The following is a 19,731-nucleotide window of genomic DNA, read 5'->3' as shown; positions in this document are numbered from 1 at the left end:
TTAAAAATTAGCCAGGCATGATGGTGCATGCCTGTAGTCCCAGCTACTTGGGAAGCTGAGATAGGAGGGTCGCTTGAGCCCAGGAATTCAGGGCTATAGTACACCATGATCACACCACTGCACTCCAGCCTGGGAGACAGGGCAAGACCCTGTCTCCAGAAAAAGAGGAGAAATTAACATACTATCTTATGTATTTTACTGGTTTTTAGCAGGTGATTGTATTTGGTATCTCCTTGAGTTGTGTGTGCTAGGCACTATGCCAGAAATTCACAGCTGAGGGCTAGGACTATGAAGAAGTCTTAGGATAAGAAATGCAGATTGGCCGGGCGCGGTGGCTCAAGCCTGTAATCCCAGCACTTTGGGAGGCCGAGACGGGCGGATCACGAGGTCAGGAGATCAAGACCATCCTGGCTAACATGGTAAAACCCCGTCTCTACTAAAAATACAAAAAAAAATCTAGCCGGGCGAGGTGGCAGGCGCCTGTAGTCCCAACTACTCGGGAGGCTGAGGCAGGAGAATTCCGTGAACCCGGGAGGCGGAGCTTGCAGTGAGCTGAGATCCAGCCACTGCACTCCAGCCTGGGCGACAGAGCTAGACTCTGTCTCAAAGAAAAGAAAAGAAAAAAAAAAAAGAAATGCAGATTATATTTACATACATTCAGGCTTTAGTACCCTGTCACCAGCACATGATGCACCTTATCTGAGTCAAATATTATCTCTAATGCTTTTTGCCATAAAGTAAGTTTTGTCTGAAATTATGTTATTAGTCATTTTGCAAGTAGCATTTTATAATTGAGAACTATATTATTCTCATGTTCTTTTACAACTAGAAAGGCAGAATAAACACAAAAAACATCAGCAGAACATGTTCCCTAGCACAGGGAATACACAAGCTGAGAACAACACCTAAATGGTGTAACTTACATCTGGAGGCCTTCCTGCAGTTAAAGACTTCTAAAACCATAGTGTATTTCACATCTAGAAGGATAAATGACCTCTTGATCCCTGCCCTACATGGCAGAAATAAGCATGCCAACCCTATAGGAAAGAGCTGCTTTCAATATTTGCCTTTGGTTAGAGTTCATAGATGTTCCAAAACTACAAAATCTCAACCTGACTATTTAGTTCCTGTAACTATTCATTCCCTAAACATTCTATAAAAAATTACCTTCTTATTTCTCTAAACTTGGTATATATACTTACATATTTCATTTTTCTAAGTAATCCTTATTTCAATATTAGTAGAAAGAGTGCTAGAACCCAGGAGGCGGAGGTTGCAATGAGCTGAGATCATGCCACTGCACTCCAGCCTGGCCGTCTCAAGAAAAAAAAAAAAAGTGTATCACTGACGAATGAATTCACACAACTCACCTGCACACCTACAGTTTTAATTGGCAGCAAGAAGGCATTCAGTGAATGCAGACTGGTAATTTGCATCAGCTTCTCCTGATCCTCTTCTGTTGTGCAGGCTTTGACTCTCTGTAATAGGGTATGTGGCTGAGAAAAACCAAAGAGGCATTTTTTCAGTTTTAAGAAATAAGGTATTCACTCTTTTATTATCTACTACTATCTTATGTATTTTACTGGTTTTTAGCAGTGGATTGTATTTGGTATCTCCTTGAGTTGTGTGTGCTATGCACTATGCCAGAAATTCACAGCTGAGGGCTAGGACTATGAAGAAGTCTTAGGATAAGAAATGCAGATTATGTTTACATACATTTAGGCTTTAGTACCCTGTCACCAGCAAGTGATGCACCTTATCTGAGTCAAATATTATCTCTAATGCTTTTTGCCATAAAGTCAGTTCTGTCTGAAATTAATATAGCTCTACCCATTTCTTTATTTACCTGGTATATGTTTTTCCATTCTTTAATTTTCACTCCTCCTATCCCTAGGTATTAGTAATGCCTGTTATGAACAGACTATACTTTTCATATCTACTATTCTATACTAAACAGATTTTAGTTTTCACTCTAGTTTGACACTCTATGTTTTAACTAGGGATATTAGTCCTTTTAATGAGTTATCAATATAGTTGAATTTCATTCTACAATCTTATTCTGTAATTATCTATTTATCCCACTTTTTACTCTTACTCCTTTTTGTTGTCTTCTGAACTGGTGATTTCTCCCAGCTCATTTATTTCCTCTTTACCAATTTTGAAGTTAAATCCTCTATTTCTATTCTTGCAGTAGTTGCCCTTAAGTGTTAACAAGGATACTTAAAAGATAATCAATCTTCTGTCCTTCTGGCAAATAATACAGGCATCTTTGAATTCCTTAGCTCAAATCAATCCCTTTGTGGCTTACATGTTACTTCTGCTAAACATTGTTACATATTTTCTAATAAACAAGAACAAGTAGGTATCATTTTTACCTCTACTCCCAATTTTATAATTATTTTTATCATTTTATACAGTCCATGTTTGTTTCAGTTTTACTCATTTACCATTTTCTTTGCTTAGCATTCCTTCTTGTACTCACGACTTTCTCCTGGTATCCTGCTGTTTCTCCTGAAGTCAGTTCTTTAAAACAATGGTTCTCAGCCGGGCGCAGTGGCTCACACCTGTAATCCCAGCACTCTGGGAGGCCGAGGCGGGTGGATCACCTGAGGTCGGGAGTTCGAGACCAGCCTGACCAACATGGAGAAACCCCATCTCTACTGAAAATACAAAAGTAGCCAGGAGTGATGGCACATGCCTGTAATCCCAGCTACTCAGGAGGCTGAGGCAGGAGAATGGCTTGAACCTGGGAGATGGAGGTTGCAGCGAGCCAAGATCGTGCTATTGCACTCTAGCCTGGGCAACAAGAGCAAAACTCCATCTCAAAAAAAAAAAAAAAAAAAAGTTCTCAACCCTAACTGCACAAATTACTTGGGATGCTCAGGTCCCATCTCAGACCAATTAAATTCTAGGGCTTTATATCAAGAATAGTATACTTCAAAAGCAAGGGACTATTAGTAGTAAATTCTATGTAATCTCAAAATAACTTTATTTTGCCCTTGTTTTTAAAAGACAGTTCAGCTGTTCACTACAGTTAATTATTTTCTCTTAGCATTTTGAAGTCTTACCTTTACTGTTTCAGTATAATTTCCTGGGTAGGTAATTGATCTGTTCTCTGCAGCTGCTCTGTCTTTGGCAGTCTTTAATTTCTCTAAGATATGCTTACTAGGTGTCAAATTATTTCCCTTTATTCTGCTTGAGATGTGTTATGTTTCCTGAATCTGAGCCATCATGTCTTTTACCAGTGTGGAGGAATTAATACATTTTTGTCTATTATTTCCTTCTGGACATATGTTAGCACTTGCCTTATCCTTCTATCTTAACCTTCTGTACCTATATTTTCTTTATGATGATTTGTACCAATTTCTGGATAATCTCTAAACAACTTTCTTTTAGTTCGTTAATTCTGTCTTTAAGCTGTTTTTCAGTTACTATTTTCATTCCCAGAACTTATTTTCAAATCTGCCCAGTTATTTTTAGTAGTCTCTTATACATTATTCTTATTATCAAGAGCTTATTTCTATTTACTTTACATATTGCTTGTTAATTCCAGTAAAGTCCTGAGGGTCTTGTTCTGACAGTTTTTTCCCTTCTCATTCATGGTGCCATACTTCTATATGTGATTTATATTTTTTATTATAACCTCATATTTGTTGGAATTCTATCTATGAGAATCCTTTGGGACCTAGGTGAAGATGTTCTATAGAGAATCTGTATTGCTCCTTGCCTAAGTCCCATAAGCACTACCAACCGAGATCCACTTTAAAATTCTTATGTTGCAATTTTCAGACCACACACATTACATAAATTAAAACCCCCCATCTGTAGAATAAAGTAGACTGGGGAACTTTTCCATTCATCTTCAATTTGGAGCTAAAGTGTTGCATAGCGTGAAGATATCTGATCCAATCTCTGGCCCTTCTTGGACCCAGTCTCATACTCAGACACCTGTACATAAATGAAATTGTTAAAACCCAAATCCTAGACCACACAGGATTTGAAGCTGTCCTCAGAGGAGCAGACAGCTTTGGTTTCTTGAAATGATGCTCCCAGTAAATTCCTGACTCAAAGGATTTCCCTTACTTTCTTGCAATACCATAAGACAGTGCTTTAAAATACTTTATCTGACATTTTTAGAGACTCAGGATATCCAGTCTTGTTTCGCTGGAAGGAAAAATGTATATATAAGAATATCCGTGGAATACTTTCTCCACAGTCATTTCAAAGGTTACATTGCTCCAAATTTTCAAATAATAAAACCCTAAAAAATTCATTATAAATGCTGGTATATAGTAAGAATCCATTCAATTTCTTGTAATGATTAGCTGTATCAAATATTACCTTTTTAACACTTGCAGAAAAATCAGCTACTATTTTCAAAATATTGTTGGTTTCAGGAAAGTCCTTACAAATATAAGGTTCTTCAGCACATATAACTCTGATTGCCAGGCCAGGACCTAAAGGTAAGAGTAAGTATTTAACATTAATGTTATATTTCCAATATAAAAATCTAATATAAAAATGCCACTATTTTCAAAATATAAAACCTTTCCAAAATTAAAATCCATCTGCCATCATAAGTATCCAAGTGTAGCTATTAGTTTCCCATTCAACTCAGCATTCTTTAGAATGCTTCAACATTCTAAAAATGTTGTAACATTTAGAATGCCGCAACATTTAAGTTATGCACACTTTTTAGTCTGCATAACTTTTCGGCATGTTAGTCTCTGTCCCTAAGTTTCTTCATCTATAAAACAGGATAATACTATCCTAGTTTCCATTGTGAGGCTCAAATAAGACAACATGTTTAATTCTCTCCCTATCATTCCTGTCTCTCTTTTTAAGAGATAGAGTCTTGCTCTGTCACCAAGGCTGGAGTGCAGTGGTGCAATTATTGCTGACTGCAGCGTCAAATTCCTGAGCTCAAGCAGTCCTCCCACCTCAGCCTCCTAAATAGCTGGGATTACAAGCACACGCAGCCGTGCCTGGCTAATTTTTTCAGCAAAGGCAGGGGTTTCACTATGCTGTTCAGACTGGTCTTGAACTCCAGAAGCTCAGCTTCTGGAAATGCTGGAATTATAGGCGTGAGCCACTGACTGCACTTGGCCTATCCTATTTTTACAGTCCACGTATTAAGTATCACAAAATTATCCAGTTAATATTTTTAGTTTATAACATATGTGCCAATCTATTCAAAGTTTTTAATAAGGGAATTTTCCAACATATACATAAAGAGAACAGTATAATTAACCACCTTACTCATCATCCAACTTCGACTATCAATCTGATTTTAGGAATGGTATTATACTGTTAAAATATATACATAATCAAATAAATAATGTGAGTTTTTAATACCAAAAAATGTGAACTAGTATTTCTATTTTATTTTATTTTGACAGACTCTCATTCTATCACCCAGGCTGAAGGGCAGTGGCACAATTTGAGCTCACTGCAACTTCCACCTCCCGAGTTCAAGAGATTCTCCTGCCTTACCCTCCCCTAGCAGCCACCAGTAGTACCTAGTACAGGCATGCACAACCATGCCCAGCTAATTTCTTGTATTTTTAGTAGAGACTGGGTTTCACTGCGTTGGCCAGGCTGGTCTGGAACTCCTGACCTCAAGTGATCCGCCCGCCTAGGCTTCCTGAAGTGCTGGAATTACAGGCATGAGTCACTGCACTCGACTTCCGTTTTACGAAATACTTAAAAGTTCGTACAAACACAAGGTGTGCACAGACGTATGAAAAACTGGATTCTGCTGCTTTACTACAACAGAAGAGGCATCACTTGAGATGCCTAGTTGTAGGCAAAACCTCAGCTATGTCCATTAATTTCCTAGTCCATTCTTTACCTTTAGAATAAACAGCATATTTAAGATAGTTTTTAAAGTAGCAAAACAATTTTTGCTAATGAAATCTTACATAACAGACAACTCAACATACAAAGTAGATTTTTAAAACATCAAGTGAGTCTAGATGAAATAATGACCAAGGACATAGAACACTTGGCTTCCCTCCATTACATTCACAGACCATGTTTTTTTTTTTTTCAAGATGGAGTCGTGCTCTGTTGCCGAGGTTGGAGTGCCGTGGTATAATCTCGGCTCACAGCAACCTCCGCCTCCTGGGTTCAAGCGATTCTCCTGCCTTAGTCTCCCGAGTAGCTGGAATTACAGGTGCCTGCCACCACACCTGGCTAACTTTTGTATTTTTAGTAGCCTCAGGGGTACAGGCATGAGCCACACGCCAGTCCACAGACCATTCTTTGCCAGCATGCAGGTTAGGGACTAAAGATCTCAATCTGATTACTAGATTTGAGAACAAGTGCTAATCACCACATAGGTTACACATTTGTAAAGCTGTTTATGGAGGCAATATGATCATTAAGAGTATAAACTCAGAGCTAAAAATTATTGGGGATATAATTCTGGCTCCACTCCTTTCAATCTGCATAACTTTTGGCAAATTAGTTGCTTTCCCTAAGTTTCTTCATCTGTAAAACAGGATAATACTAGTTTCCACTGTGAAGATTAAATAAGACAATAAAAGTATTTAGCAGAGTGCCTAGCACATAGAGTACTCAAGAAATGTTGGCTATTATTCTGTTTTTCAATTCAATTAGGTCATTCTCCCAAATCATCCCCTAATCACTATTACAGTGAGCTAGAACCTGAGGTACAGACTTGCCCAACCTCTCAAGAAATAGTAACAAAAACAGGTTAAGACCTGCAGTCCTAACTTTAAACAAGTATCACCTCTAATTTTTTTCTATATGACAGCAAATGGAGTATTATTTGTTCAGGAATTAGTTACATTGTGCCAAGAAGAAGTGGTTCATCCATTCAAACAAGTCAGACATAGGACAAGGATTTTAAAGAGCTAAGTTTAAATCCTCACATCTTCCATGGAAAAGACTATGGTATGGTACAAAGAATATAACAAATCCTAGCTCTACTACTAGGACTGTGTGGCAATGTTATTAAAATATCTTTATGTCTTGGTTTTCTCATCTGATGGCAACAACAGATGCCAAACTCCCAAGGATAATGTAACACTGAAATGCAAAGACAATGGAAAATGAGTATTTAATAAAATGAAGTAAATACAGTAGATACTCAAAAGATTTCAATTATTCCCTAACCATCCTTTCCTTTCTCTCATGTTACATATTCCCTGAGATGACAGATTATTTCAGAATTGTATGAATTGATTTTTCTTCAACATGAAGGTCTAAAGATGAATCAGGCCGGGCGCAGTGGCTCACGCCTGTAATCCCAGCACTTTGGGAGGCCGAGGTGGGCAGATCACGAGGTCAGGAGATTGAGACCATCCTGGCTAACACGGTGAAACCCTGTCTCTACTAAAATACAAAAAAAAATTAGCCGGGCATGGTGGTGGGCACCTGTAGTTCTAGCTACTCGGGAGGCTGAGGCAGGAGAATGGCGTGAACCCGGAAGGTGGAGCTTGCAGTGAGCCGAGATCGCGCCACTGCACTCCAGCCTGGGTGACAGAGCGAGACTCTGTCTCAAAAAAAAAAAAAAAAAAAAAGGTGAATCAAACAAAATGCAATTCTAATTTTTACCTGGAAATGGATGCCTGGAAACTAACTCTTCTGGAAGTCCAAGTTCTCTGCCCAAAATTCTCACTTCATCTTTATGAAAATCTTTCAGAGGTTCTATTACTTTTCCCTACAGGGAGGAAAGAAGCCAACCAATACAAATTAGTAACCAAGATGACATGACAAACAAAGGGTAATAAATTATTGGCTTTTCCTGTTACCATTTCTCTTAACACTAACAGATTATTATTAAAAATGCATCTTTTAAAGTATTTATTCCTAAATGCCTATAAGGAATTAGATGAATATTTTAGTGCTATTATTTCTCTTTGAAGCACATTTTAAACATAAACTTTTTAGATATAAGTAAATCAGGGTAAACCAATCCATCATCTCTGATCTAGTTCTCATTAGAACACAAAGCAATTAGAAAATATACTAGTGTTCCAAAATTAAAATTCTCCAAATACTATCACTGAGAAAATGAAAAGACAACTCACAGAACTAGAGAAAACATTTGCAAATCATATATCTGATAAAAGATTTGAAACCAGAATATATAAAGAACATTTACAACTCAGTAATAAAAAGATCAATAAGTCAATTAAAAAATAAGCAAAGCTAATGGGTACTAGGCTTAATACCTGGGTGATGAAATAATCTGTATAACAAACCCCTATGACACAAGTTTACCTATGTAACAAGTTACAGTTACCTATGTAACTACACTTATACCCTTGAACTTAAAATAATTTTTTTTTAAAAAGGGAACAAAGGATATGAATAGACATTTCTCCAAGATACACAAATGGCCAATAGGCAAGAACATGGAAAAATGCTCAACATCATGAGCTATTAGGGAAATGCAAATCAAAACACCACTTCATATACACTAGGATGACTAACATTTTTATTTACTTTTTTTTAAGACGGAGTCTCACTCCGTTGCTCAGGTGGGAGTGCAGTGGCACAATCTCGGCTCACTGCAACCTCTGCCTCCCAGGTTCAAGCAATTCTCCTGCCTCAGCCTCCAGAGTAGCTGGAACTACAGGCATGCACCACCAAACCTGGCTAATTTTTTTGTATTTTTAGTAGAGACAGGGTTTCACCATGTTGGCCAGACTGGTCTCGAATTCCTGGCTTTAAGTGATCCATCTGCCTTGGCCTCCCAAAGTGCTGGGATCACAGATACGAGCCACTGTGCTGGGCCAGATGACTAAAATTTTTTAAAGTCAGATAACACATCCATAAAAAAATAGAAAATAACAAATTGTAAGCATTTGGAAAAACTGGAGTCCTTACGTACTTTTGGTTGGATTGTAAAATGGTGCAATTGCTATGGACAACAGTTTCCTCAAAAAAATTAAAAACAGAACTACCATATGATCCAACAATCCCAATTCTGGGCATATATCCAAAAGATAAACAAAAATGGATAAGCAAAACGTGGTATATACTTATAGTAGTATATTACTCAGTCTGTTTTTTTGTTTTTGAGATGGAGTTTCACTCTTAATGCCCAGGCTAGAGTGCAATGGCAATCTTGGCAATCTTGAACCTCCAGGGTTCAAGCAATTCTCCTGCCTCAGCCTCCCAAGTAGCTGGCATTACAGATGCCCACCACCACGCCTGGCTAATTTTTGTATTCTTAGTAAAGACAGGGTTTCACTGTGTTGACCAGCTGGTCTCGAACTCCTGACCTCAGCTGATCCACCCGCCTCAGCCTCCCAAAGCACTAGGCATGAGCCACTGCACCTGGCCCATTATTCAGTCTTAAAAAAGAAGGAAATTCTGTCACATGCTACAACATGAATGAACCTTAAGGACATTATGCTAAGTGAAATAAGCAAGTCACAAAAAGGCAATACTGTATGATTTCACCTATATGAGGTATTTAAAGTAGTGAAACATAGAAACAGAAAGCAGAATGGTGGTTACCAGAGGGTGGGGGCCAGAAAAAAGGGAAAGTTGTTTTTTAACGGTATAGAGTTTGTTTTGTAAGATGAAAAGTTCTGAAGATCTGTTTTACAACAATGTGAATACACCTAACACTACTGAACCTTATACTTTAAAATAGTTAAGATGAGGCTGGACGCAGTGGCTCGCACCTGTAATCCCAGTACTTTGGGAGGCAGAGGTGGGTGGATCACCTGAGGCCAGGAGTTCAAGACCAGCCTGGCCAACATAGTGAAACCCCATCTCTACTAAAAATACAAAATTAGCCTGGCCTGGTGGCACACGCCTGTAATCCCAGCTACTTGGGAGGCTGAGACAGGAGAATTGCTTAAACCAGGAGGCAGAGGTTGCTGTGAGCCAAGGTCACATGACTGCTCTCCAGCCTGGGCAATAGAGTGAGACTCTGTCTTAAAAAAAAATAAACACAAAACAGAGTTAAGATGGTAAACTTTATGTTATGTGATTTTGTGTTTTTTACAATAAGAAAAGAGATAACAACAAGTCTTGGTGAGGATGTGGAAAAATTTTAATCTCATACGTTTCTAGTGGGAATGTAAAATTGTATCGTCATTTCAAATAATAGTTTGGCAATTAATCAAAATGTTAAACCTTAAGACCTAACAATTCCACTCCCAGGCATATACCAAAAGAAATAAAAACACATATCCACAAAAACTTATGACCAGTATTCATAGCAGCATTATTTACAACAGCCAAAAAGTAGAAATAACCCAAAAGCCTATCAACTGATCAATGGATAAATACAATGCATTATACCCATAAGATGGAATATTATCTGGCAATAGGAATAAAGTTCTGATACATTCAGCAACATGGATGAACCTTGAAAACATTACGGTAAGTAAAAGAAGCTAGTCATAAAAGACCACATATTGGCTGGGCGCAGTGGGTCACGCCTGTAATTCCAGCACTTTGGGAGGCCAAGGCGGGCAGATCATGAGGTCAGGAGATCAAGACCATCATGCCTAACACAGTGAAACCCCGCCTGTACTAAAAATACAAAAAAATTAGCTGGGCGTGGTGGCGGGCGCCTATAGTCCCAGCTACTCGGGAGGCTGAGGCAGGAGAATGGCATGAACCAGGAGGCAGAGCTTGCAGTGAGCCCAGATCGCACCACTGCACTCCGGCCTGGGTGACAGGGCGAGACTCCGTCTCAAAAAAAAAAAAAAAAAGACCACATATTGTACAATTCCATGTATATAAAATGTCCAAAATAAGAAAATCTATAGAGACAGAAATAAATTATTGGTTGGTAATTGCCTAGGGCTGGCAAGAAAGGAGGAAAGGAAGAGCTGGGGAGTGGGGGCAGGATGACAATGACAACAGGTAGAACAAGGAGTGACTGCTAATGGGTATAAGGTTCCTTTTTAGGGTAATGAAAATGTTCTAAAATTAGATGTGGTGATAGCTGTGCAACTCTGTAAATAATAGGAGGGAAGAGGAGGGAAGAAAGGGAGACCTTCCATGTATCTACTGTATGAAAAAGTTCTCATAAACTTTTACCTCCTCTCTCAACTTTCTGATGAGCTCTGTGTCATTGTGATGGGTTTTGATGAGTTCAGCTTTGCCACTTGCAACAAGGGATGCACTTTCAATTAGATCAGGCCGTAAAGTACCTTGGGCAAGGAAAACCTCCTCTGGTTTCAAGTTCATTTCCCCAATTACTTCATTGGCAATCTATAATCAACAGGAGTAAAACAGCCTTGTAAGAGAAAAATTTTTTTAAAAGCAAAAGTTTATACTTTCAGCTAAATCTCCTAGAGTCCTTTAGAAATACTGACCAGAAAATAAAATCCACCAAGCCCCAAAATAAACTCCTTTATGAACGTGTCTTTTAACATGATTCAAAAAGGTACGTGAGGCCGAGCACAGTGGCTCATGCCTGTAATCCCAGCACTTTGGGAGGCTGAGTGGAGCGCATCACTTGAGGCCAGGAGTTCGAGACCAGCCTGGCCAACATGATGAAACCCCATCTCTACTAAATATACAAAATTAGCAGCCAGGCATGGTGGCTCACGCCTGTAATCACAGCACTTTGGGAGGACAAGGCAGGTGGATCATGAGGTCAGGAGTTTGAGACCAGCCTGACCAACATGGTGAAACCCCGTCTCTACTAAAAATACAAAAATTAGCCAGGTGTGGTGGCACATGCCTATAATCCCAGCTACTCAGGAGGCTGAGGCAGGAGAATCGCTTGAACTCTGGAGGCGAAATTTGCAGTGAACAGAGATTGCACCACTGCACTCCAGCCTCGGAGGCAGAGCGAGATTCCATCTCAAAAAAAATAAAAAATAAAAATAAAAATAAATAGCTGGGCATAGTGGTGCATGCCTGTAATCCCAGCTACTCCAGAGGCTGAGGCAGGAAAATCGCCTGAACCCAGGAGGCAGAGGTTGCAGTGAACCGAGATCGCTCCATTGTACTCCAGCCTGGGTGACAAAGAGCAAAACTCCGCCTCCAAAAAACAAAACATAGGTATGTGAACATTCCATTCAAGAGCTTGAAATTAGCCATTGAGATAACCAATGAATTAAAGTCTATGATCAGCTGAAGACATCTATTCTTAAAAAGTTAAAATAACAGTCTGGCAATGTAAGCAAACATGTTTATTAAAACATAAAACAGTTGGCTGGGCATGGTGGCTCACACCTGTAATCCCAGAAGTTTGGGAGGCTGAGGCGGGCGGATCATGAGGTCAGGAGATCAAGACCATCCTGGTCAACATGGTGAAACCCCGTCTCTACTAAAAGTACAAAAGTTAGCTGGGCATGATGGTGCACACCTGTAGTCCCAGCTACTCAGGAGGCTGAGGCAGGAGAATCATCACTTGAACCCAGGAGGAAGAGGTTGCAGTGAGCCGAGATTGTGCCACTGCACTCCAGCCCAGCCTGGTGATACATCGAGACTCCGTCTCATAAAACAAACAAACAAACAAACATAAAACAGTTTCTACTGGTCAATATAATGACAATATACAGTAAAACTCTCAGCCACATAAGAAAAAGGAAAAAATTAGCAAATTTGGTTATTTGATATAGTGACAAGGAAAAACAAATACAAAGATTCACATCAAAAACAGTACATGTTGAGGATATTAAAAACAAAGGTACCTTAACAAAAGTATCCCCAATGATTTTTCTTTTCTCTTCAGGACTTGTGGTCATATTTAACGTTTTGCTAATTCTTTTCCGTGGGGTTCTATCTTCATCTGATATTGGTAGGGTTGTTGTTCCATTGTAGAAAGAATGAGCAGCATTTATCACTAGAGGAAAGGGGAGAAGCATTTGAAATTGGTATAACATGTTTTTTTAATCAAAAATAACAAACTACAGAAAGAAAAGTTTATTTCTTTTCCAGGCTAAAGAACAGTCCATGGTTCCTTTGATCTCCCCTAAATCTGCCTACAAATTTCAATAAACTATCAATGTTCAAGAATTATTGGCCAGGCCTGATGGCTCACACCTGTAATCCCAGCACTTTGGGAGGCCGAGGCAGGCAGATCACGAGCTCAGGAGATCGAGACCATCCTGGCTAACATGGTGAAATCCCATCTCTACTAAAAATACAAAAAAGTTAGCCAGGTGTGGTGGCGGGCACCTGTAGTCCCAGCTACTGGGGAGGCTGAGGCAGGAGAATGGCGTGAACCCAGGAGGCGGAGCTTGCAGTGAGCCGAGATCGTGCCACCGCAATCCAGCCTGGGCGACAGAGCGAGACTCCATCTCAAAAAAATAAATAAATAAATAAATAATTAAAAAAAAAAAAAAAAAAACTATCAATACATCCTGAGTAAAAGAATTCAGATACAGGCACTCATTAAATGTTGTTTCTGTGAGAATCTCCTGGCATTTAGATCTAGGGCCATGACATCACAAATTATGCTGATTAGGACTGGCACGGTGGCTCACGCCTGTAATACCAACACTTTGGGAGGTCAGGTTGGGTGGATCACTTGAGGTCACGAATGTGAGACCAGCCTGGCCAAAATGGCAAAACCACATCTCTATTAAAAACACAAAAATTAGCTGGGTGTAGTAGCACATGTCTGTAATCCTAGCTACTCGGAGGCTGAGGCAAGAGAATTGGTTAAACCTTGGAGGCAGAGGTTGCAGTGAGCCGAAGTCGTGCCACTGCATTCTGGCATGGGCAACAGAACAAGACTCCACAAAAAATAAAATAAAATTATGCTGATTATTTTCCCTCTGTTCAGTGCTTCATCAGAGCAACAAGCAAACGCCACAGCAAGAAGCATAGCCCCAAAGGAATCAAAAGCACTGGTTCCTAAACAGAATCAAAGTCGTTTGGAATCATACACTAGTGTCTTGTAAAACTGATATTTATGAACACACGCTTAACAATCCTTGGCTTTTTATTTAACGACAGGAAACTAAAAACTGACTAAGATCTCTATTTGCTAATAAAACTTAGCTACTGGAGGCCTTCACTGTAAGATGACAGGGCAGCTTGCTATTTCATTGTGGAAAACCCAGTGAATTTGTAGGTCTTTCCTGAACCTGGTCAACTATCCAGAGAAGACGTATCTACTCTCCTGCCTATTGGCATTCTGGCAGTTGAACAGAAGAAGTGGTAGCAAAAGGGAGTTGCCATTCAGGATAGAGACTTTTACTTCATCCTGTTCTTAATGTAGAGTCTTACCTCCACCCTCAACTATGCCTGGTATTAGTAGGCTCAAGTCCAGAACCTCTCTTGTTTAGCCTTTCTAGAGAATATATCCACAGTGTTCTGATGGGGAAGGAGAGTGCAGTTTGCTCCTGTGCTAAGGAAAAGGATCTGCTTCTCAGATATTTAATCCATTTCAGGCTAACCCAGAGACCAATGACCCAAAAAGAACCCAATGATTCAAATTCCTGAGCCTCCTCAGAAGTCTACAGCACAAATCAGCTTGCTTTTTGTTGGCTTCCTTCCCACCCCACCCCAAGGTTGTGAATTCCTTCATTCTGCTATGTCAGTTACCAGGGAAAGATCCAAGTTTTACAATTTGAAGGCCTCCTTCAAGAAACAGAACAAATAAGATATTAAAAATCTTAAGTTATACTGGGATGGCTACCAAGTACTTAACTATACACAGAAATAACTGCAAATCACATATATACCTCTAAACCCATACTAAGCACATCCCCAGCTCATCTTTGTCTTAGCCTGATCTCAAAATGCCCACGGCCATTCCAGCACCACCTAACAGAGAACAAGTTAAAGTTGAAAGAAAATAAACAACTACAAATTATCAAAATATCTTACTTGCAAATTTCACAAAAACATATGACCATGTGAAGATACCATTGGGGACCTTCCCAGGATGCTGGGAGAGACCTCCCTAGCTTAAACAGAGAAAATCCACCTCTACCCATCTGCTTTCTACTTCCCAACATTTTATTGAAAGCATCTGTCTGCTATCATCTTCTCTATCCCTCATCCTTATGGTATTACACTGTTTTATGCTTTTACTGTTATTTTAGAGAAGTTTCAAAGAAATAGATTCATATTCACATCATGCTTACCTACAAGTCTTCATTTTATTCAGACTTTTGGTATCAATTCCAATTAATTCAATAATATGTACAATAACTTGTATCATTAAACTACTGACCTCATTTCATTATAACTATCAATTGCACCTTGTTTTTAAAAAGTATAAAAGGTATCTACAAAAGTAAATGTTATTAAGGACTAAGAAATTTATTAGTGGCCCTTTAAAAAAAAAAAAGTAACTATAGAATCTTCACCTCTCCCACAATAATCTGTTTGCAAAATAATCTGTATATCCACACCTGAGGAGGGTTTGGGTAGCCTCGTGCTATATAAATATCATGAAATAGAGTGGGAAAAGATAATTTCTTTTTCTTTTTTTTGAGATGGAATTTCGCTCTTGTTGCCCAGGCTGGAGTGCAGCAGCATGATCTCTGCTCACTGCAACCTCCAGCTCCCAGGTTCCAGAGATTCTCCTGCCTCAGTCTCTCGAGTAGCTGGGATCACAGGCGCCCACCACCAAGCCTGGCTAATTCCTTGTATTTTTAGTAGAGATGGGGTTTCATCATGTTGGCCAGGCTGGTCTCAAACTCCTAACCTCAGGTGAGCCACCCACCTTGATCTCCCTAAGTGCTGGGATTACAGGCGTGAGCCACCGCGCCTGGCCAGGAAAAGATAATTTTAATAGCGAATGACTAGAAGAGAACTGAACAGTAGCTGGAAAATGTTAACTTATCAATCTATGTATAAAATTAGCAGAATCAATAGTTTAAAAATTTATACTGAGACCTCTCTTACACCAGAGGTAATTGTAAAAATGAAAAGCATTTTCAACCTTGGCATACTGAGAAAACTGTAATTGTGCTCACTTAAACCGTAAGACTAGATTTGATTACACAAGTCCTAACATGTAAGTTAACTTTTCTGGGGTTCTTCAATACCTTTGACCTGAATTCCAAGCTTTTTGAGGGCCTCTTCAACAGACTGGCTTTCTCGTTTTCTCATAAAGCCATTATCAATGTGTACAGCAATGACTTGATCTTGGTTCAAAGCACGATTTAGCAAAGCTGTACAAACTGTTGAGTCTACTCCACCACTGAGTAAAACCTACGGGGTAAAATGAAAAATCAAACAAAGCAAAACAAGCAAAAAAGAAAATAAACACTATCAGCTTAAATCGTTACCTAAAAGCGCTATTTATATCAAAGATATGTATGGTGACTGGAAAAACACTCTAAAATTACAGAACATTTAAGGGCTGTGTTGAGGACTCTAGCTCCTGGTTTCCACCATTATTGATATAAATTTGTAGACTTCTAGATAATAAATTGCTTACCAAAACTTTTGACGTGCCTACTCTCTCTTTGATCTCTCGAATGCACTCAAGTTCTCTGTTCTGCACCGTGAAGGTTCCACTGCACCCAGCTATATCATAAAGGAAATTCTTCAGTATTACTTTTCCATTTTCTGTAAGGCCAACTTCAGGGTGGAACTGTGCTCCATATAATTTTTTAGATTCATTTGCTATACCTTTATAGAGAAAATAGTCACAAATTAAAATTTTTTCATGCTGAAAAGACTCAAGCAATAACCACAATTAATTTCTCACAATCTCTGCCTCTATGGTTTAAATTTTTTTTTTTTTTTGAGACAGAGTCTCACTATGTCACCCAGGCTGGAGTGCAATGGCATGATCTCGGCTCACTGCAACCTCCGCCTCCTGGGTTCAAACAATTCTCATGCCGCAGGCTCCCAAGCAGCTGGCATTACAGATGTGTGCCACCACACCCAGCTAATTTTTTGTATTTCTAGTACAGATGGGGTTTCAATATGTTGGCCAGGTGGCCTCGAACTCCTGGCCTCAAGTGATCCACCTGCCTCAGCCTCCCAAATGCTAGGATTACAGGCATGAGCCACTGCTCCCAGCCAATTTTATTTTATTTTATTTTATTTTATTTGTTTTTTTCTTTTGTTTTGTTTTGAGACGGAGTCTCACTCTGTCGCCCAGGGTGTAGTACAGTGGTGCAATCTCGGCTCACTGCCACCTCTGCCTCCCACGTCCAAGCGATTCTTCTGCCTCAGTCTCCCGAGTAGCTGGGACTACAGGTGCCTGCCACCACGCTCAGCTAATTTTTTAAATATTTTTAGTAGAGACGGGGTTTCACCATATTGGCCAGGCTGGTCTTGATCTCCTGACCTTGTGATCCGTCTCGGCCACCCAAAGGGCTGGGATTACAGGCGTGAGCCACCGAGCCTGGCCTATTTTATTTTTTAGGCAGGGTATTTACTGCTCTGTCACCCAGGCTGGAGTGCAGTGGCGTAATCATAGCTCACTATAGTCTCGATCTCCTGGGCTCAAGTGATCCTTTCACCTCAGCCTCCTAAGTAGCTGGAATGACAGGTGCGTGCCACCACACTCAGCTAATTTCTAAATATTTTGAAGAGATGGGGTTTTATCCTGTTGCCTTGCTGAACTCCTGGGCTCAAGGAATCCTCCTGCCTTGGCCTCCCAAAGTGCTGGGATTATGGGTGTGGGCCACTGCACACAGCCTTCTTCCTCTATAAATGTTAAAACTGATATGTCTCACTGGATTTTTAGCTATAGGAAAAATAAATACATAACAAAGACAAAAACTACATTGCTGTAACCTTTCTTTATAAAGGTCTTTCTTGACACAGCAATTAATGGGCTAGAGGATGGTACATTAAGTCCCACACAGAGATTATTTAACAGTATTCTCACCTCTCCACCCAAGTTACTTCAGTTGCCTTGTCTATCTAGTGCATTGATAATTCAGTTTTGGTTCTCATGTTGCACATGGCTTTCAAATGCATTGTACAGCTACCAAGTTCTCATATTAAAAGAATCTCATATATCAGACTTGTCAGAATATACTGTTTCTTTCTTGACTACTATTAACCACAAATATATATTCACCTACTTGACTAATGTGTTTCCAGCAAATATTACCTACGGGGCAATAGATGTTAGACTAGGTATTTTACATGTGCATGTGTTACCCCTATTTTATGGCTCTGAGATATCGAGAAACTTGTATGAATTCTCAGGTAATTAAGTAACTAAATCAGGCCTGACAGGCTCCCTAACTCATACTCACTCTACTATACCACAGTACTTCACACCTTATTTGGCTCTCAGGATACCACTCTCTTGGTTTACTTATTTTACTGTCTATTCCTTCTGAATCTCCTTTGCTGGTTCCTCTCCATCTTGCCCATCTCTATACATGGAAGTTACTCAGTCCTCAGCCCTTAAATCTCTTTTCTAAACATTGAGAGATCTCACACTCTCATCACCTTAAAATTCTGTCTATATGCCGGTAGACTCCCAAATTTATACCTCCAGTCCAGTTTTCTCCTCTGAAGTCCAGGCTCACATATACAACTGCCTACTCAGCACCTTTGTTTTGATGTTTAATACAGCACCTTGAATTTAATATTGCAAACTCAAACTCCTGAGGTCTTTCCAATCAGGTAATAGAAACATTTTCCTTTTGGTTCCTCAGGCCAAAAAACTTGGGAGTTAAAACTTGATTCTACTTTTTCTTCCTCACTCCATATTCAATCTAACAGCAAATCTTGTGTCTCTCCCTTCAAAACAGTGGAATCCAATCACTCCTAACAACGTCTACCTCTATTACCCTAGTCCTGTCAACTTCCACCTCTGTCAACCTGGTCCTAACAACTTCCTCTTCTACTGTTATAAAAAAAACCGGGTTCTTTTCCCATAACCAGGAAAAGTTAGGCACGCAGACACTTTGAAAGGTAAGAAGTAATGGAATTTATTGAGAAAAAAGGAAAAATCTCTCAGCAAAGTGGAAGGCTTCCTGTTAACAGGCCCCCATCTCACAGATTGAATCCCAGGTCACCACACAGGAACAGGAAAGGCCAGGCTCCTCCCTCCTGCAAAGGGTGAGAACTTCCTGTGGCTCCACCCTGTTCTCCCAGTAGGCAGGCTGGTGGGAGATTCTCCAGGTACCCTCCCCTTTTATCTTCCTCCTGCGTCTATCACTACTATCTTGATCCTGACAACACTGTCTCTCTCCTGGTTACTACAATAAATTCCTAGCTCGTCTTCTTGCTTCTCTTTCACCCTGTATCTTTTCTCCTCATCACAGCTTAATCCTGAAATTAGATCACATCTCTCCTTCATTTAAAACCCCACCTCACTATGAGTAAAGCCAAAGTATAGGAGTGGCCAAAAGGTCCTGTGTTCTGGCATCCAACTACTTCTCTAACTTCACCTTCTTTCACTCTCCCCGTCATGCTTACTCTGCTCCAACCACGTGGATTCCTTGCTGCTCCTCAAATATGGTACCCACCCAGGATCTCTACTGCTGTTTCCTCTTTCCCCAAATATCCAAAAAGGTTAGCACTTATTTTCTTCGTGTCCAGTGTCATCTTATAGGAATGCCTTCCCTGAATAGCCTATAAAATTGCAACAACCCTAATCATACATATTCCAGAATACCCTCTTCCCCCTTAGTTTTTCAATGTAAACACTATCTGACTCTGACATATTCTGTATTTCTTTATTGTTTACTTTCCTTTTTTTCCAGTGTTAAACAAGAATTTTTGCTATATTGGTTTTAGGTTTTGTTTTCTTTTTAAGAGAGAGGGTCTTGCTCTGTTGCCCAGGATGGAGTGTAGGGGTGCAACCACAGCTCAACACAGCCGTGATCTCTTAGGATC

At 39.7% G+C, this 19,731-nt stretch overlaps 1 protein-coding gene across 1 annotated transcript in view; it reads right to left on the bottom strand.

Annotated features, from left to right (window-relative positions):
* Positions 1-19,731, bottom strand: part of GMPS (guanine monophosphate synthase) — a 71,708-nt gene that overhangs the window by 9,941 nt on the left and 42,036 nt on the right. The window contains 7 exon segments of the mRNA NM_001261203.1: positions 1,371-1,496; positions 4,342-4,457; positions 7,582-7,687; positions 11,038-11,211; positions 12,645-12,796; positions 15,960-16,125; positions 16,355-16,548. Coding sequence (NP_001248132.1) covers positions 1,371-1,496; positions 4,342-4,457; positions 7,582-7,687; positions 11,038-11,211; positions 12,645-12,796; positions 15,960-16,125; positions 16,355-16,548 — 1,034 coding nt within the window.

This window comes from Macaca mulatta, chromosome 2 (genome assembly GCF_049350105.2).
Source record: "Macaca mulatta isolate MMU2019108-1 chromosome 2, T2T-MMU8v2.0, whole genome shotgun sequence".
In the NCBI taxonomy this organism is placed as follows: domain Eukaryota; kingdom Metazoa; phylum Chordata; class Mammalia; order Primates; family Cercopithecidae; genus Macaca; species Macaca mulatta.
The sequence above is the reverse complement of the archived record's forward strand: the minus strand, read 5'-3'. Positions and strand labels throughout refer to the sequence as shown.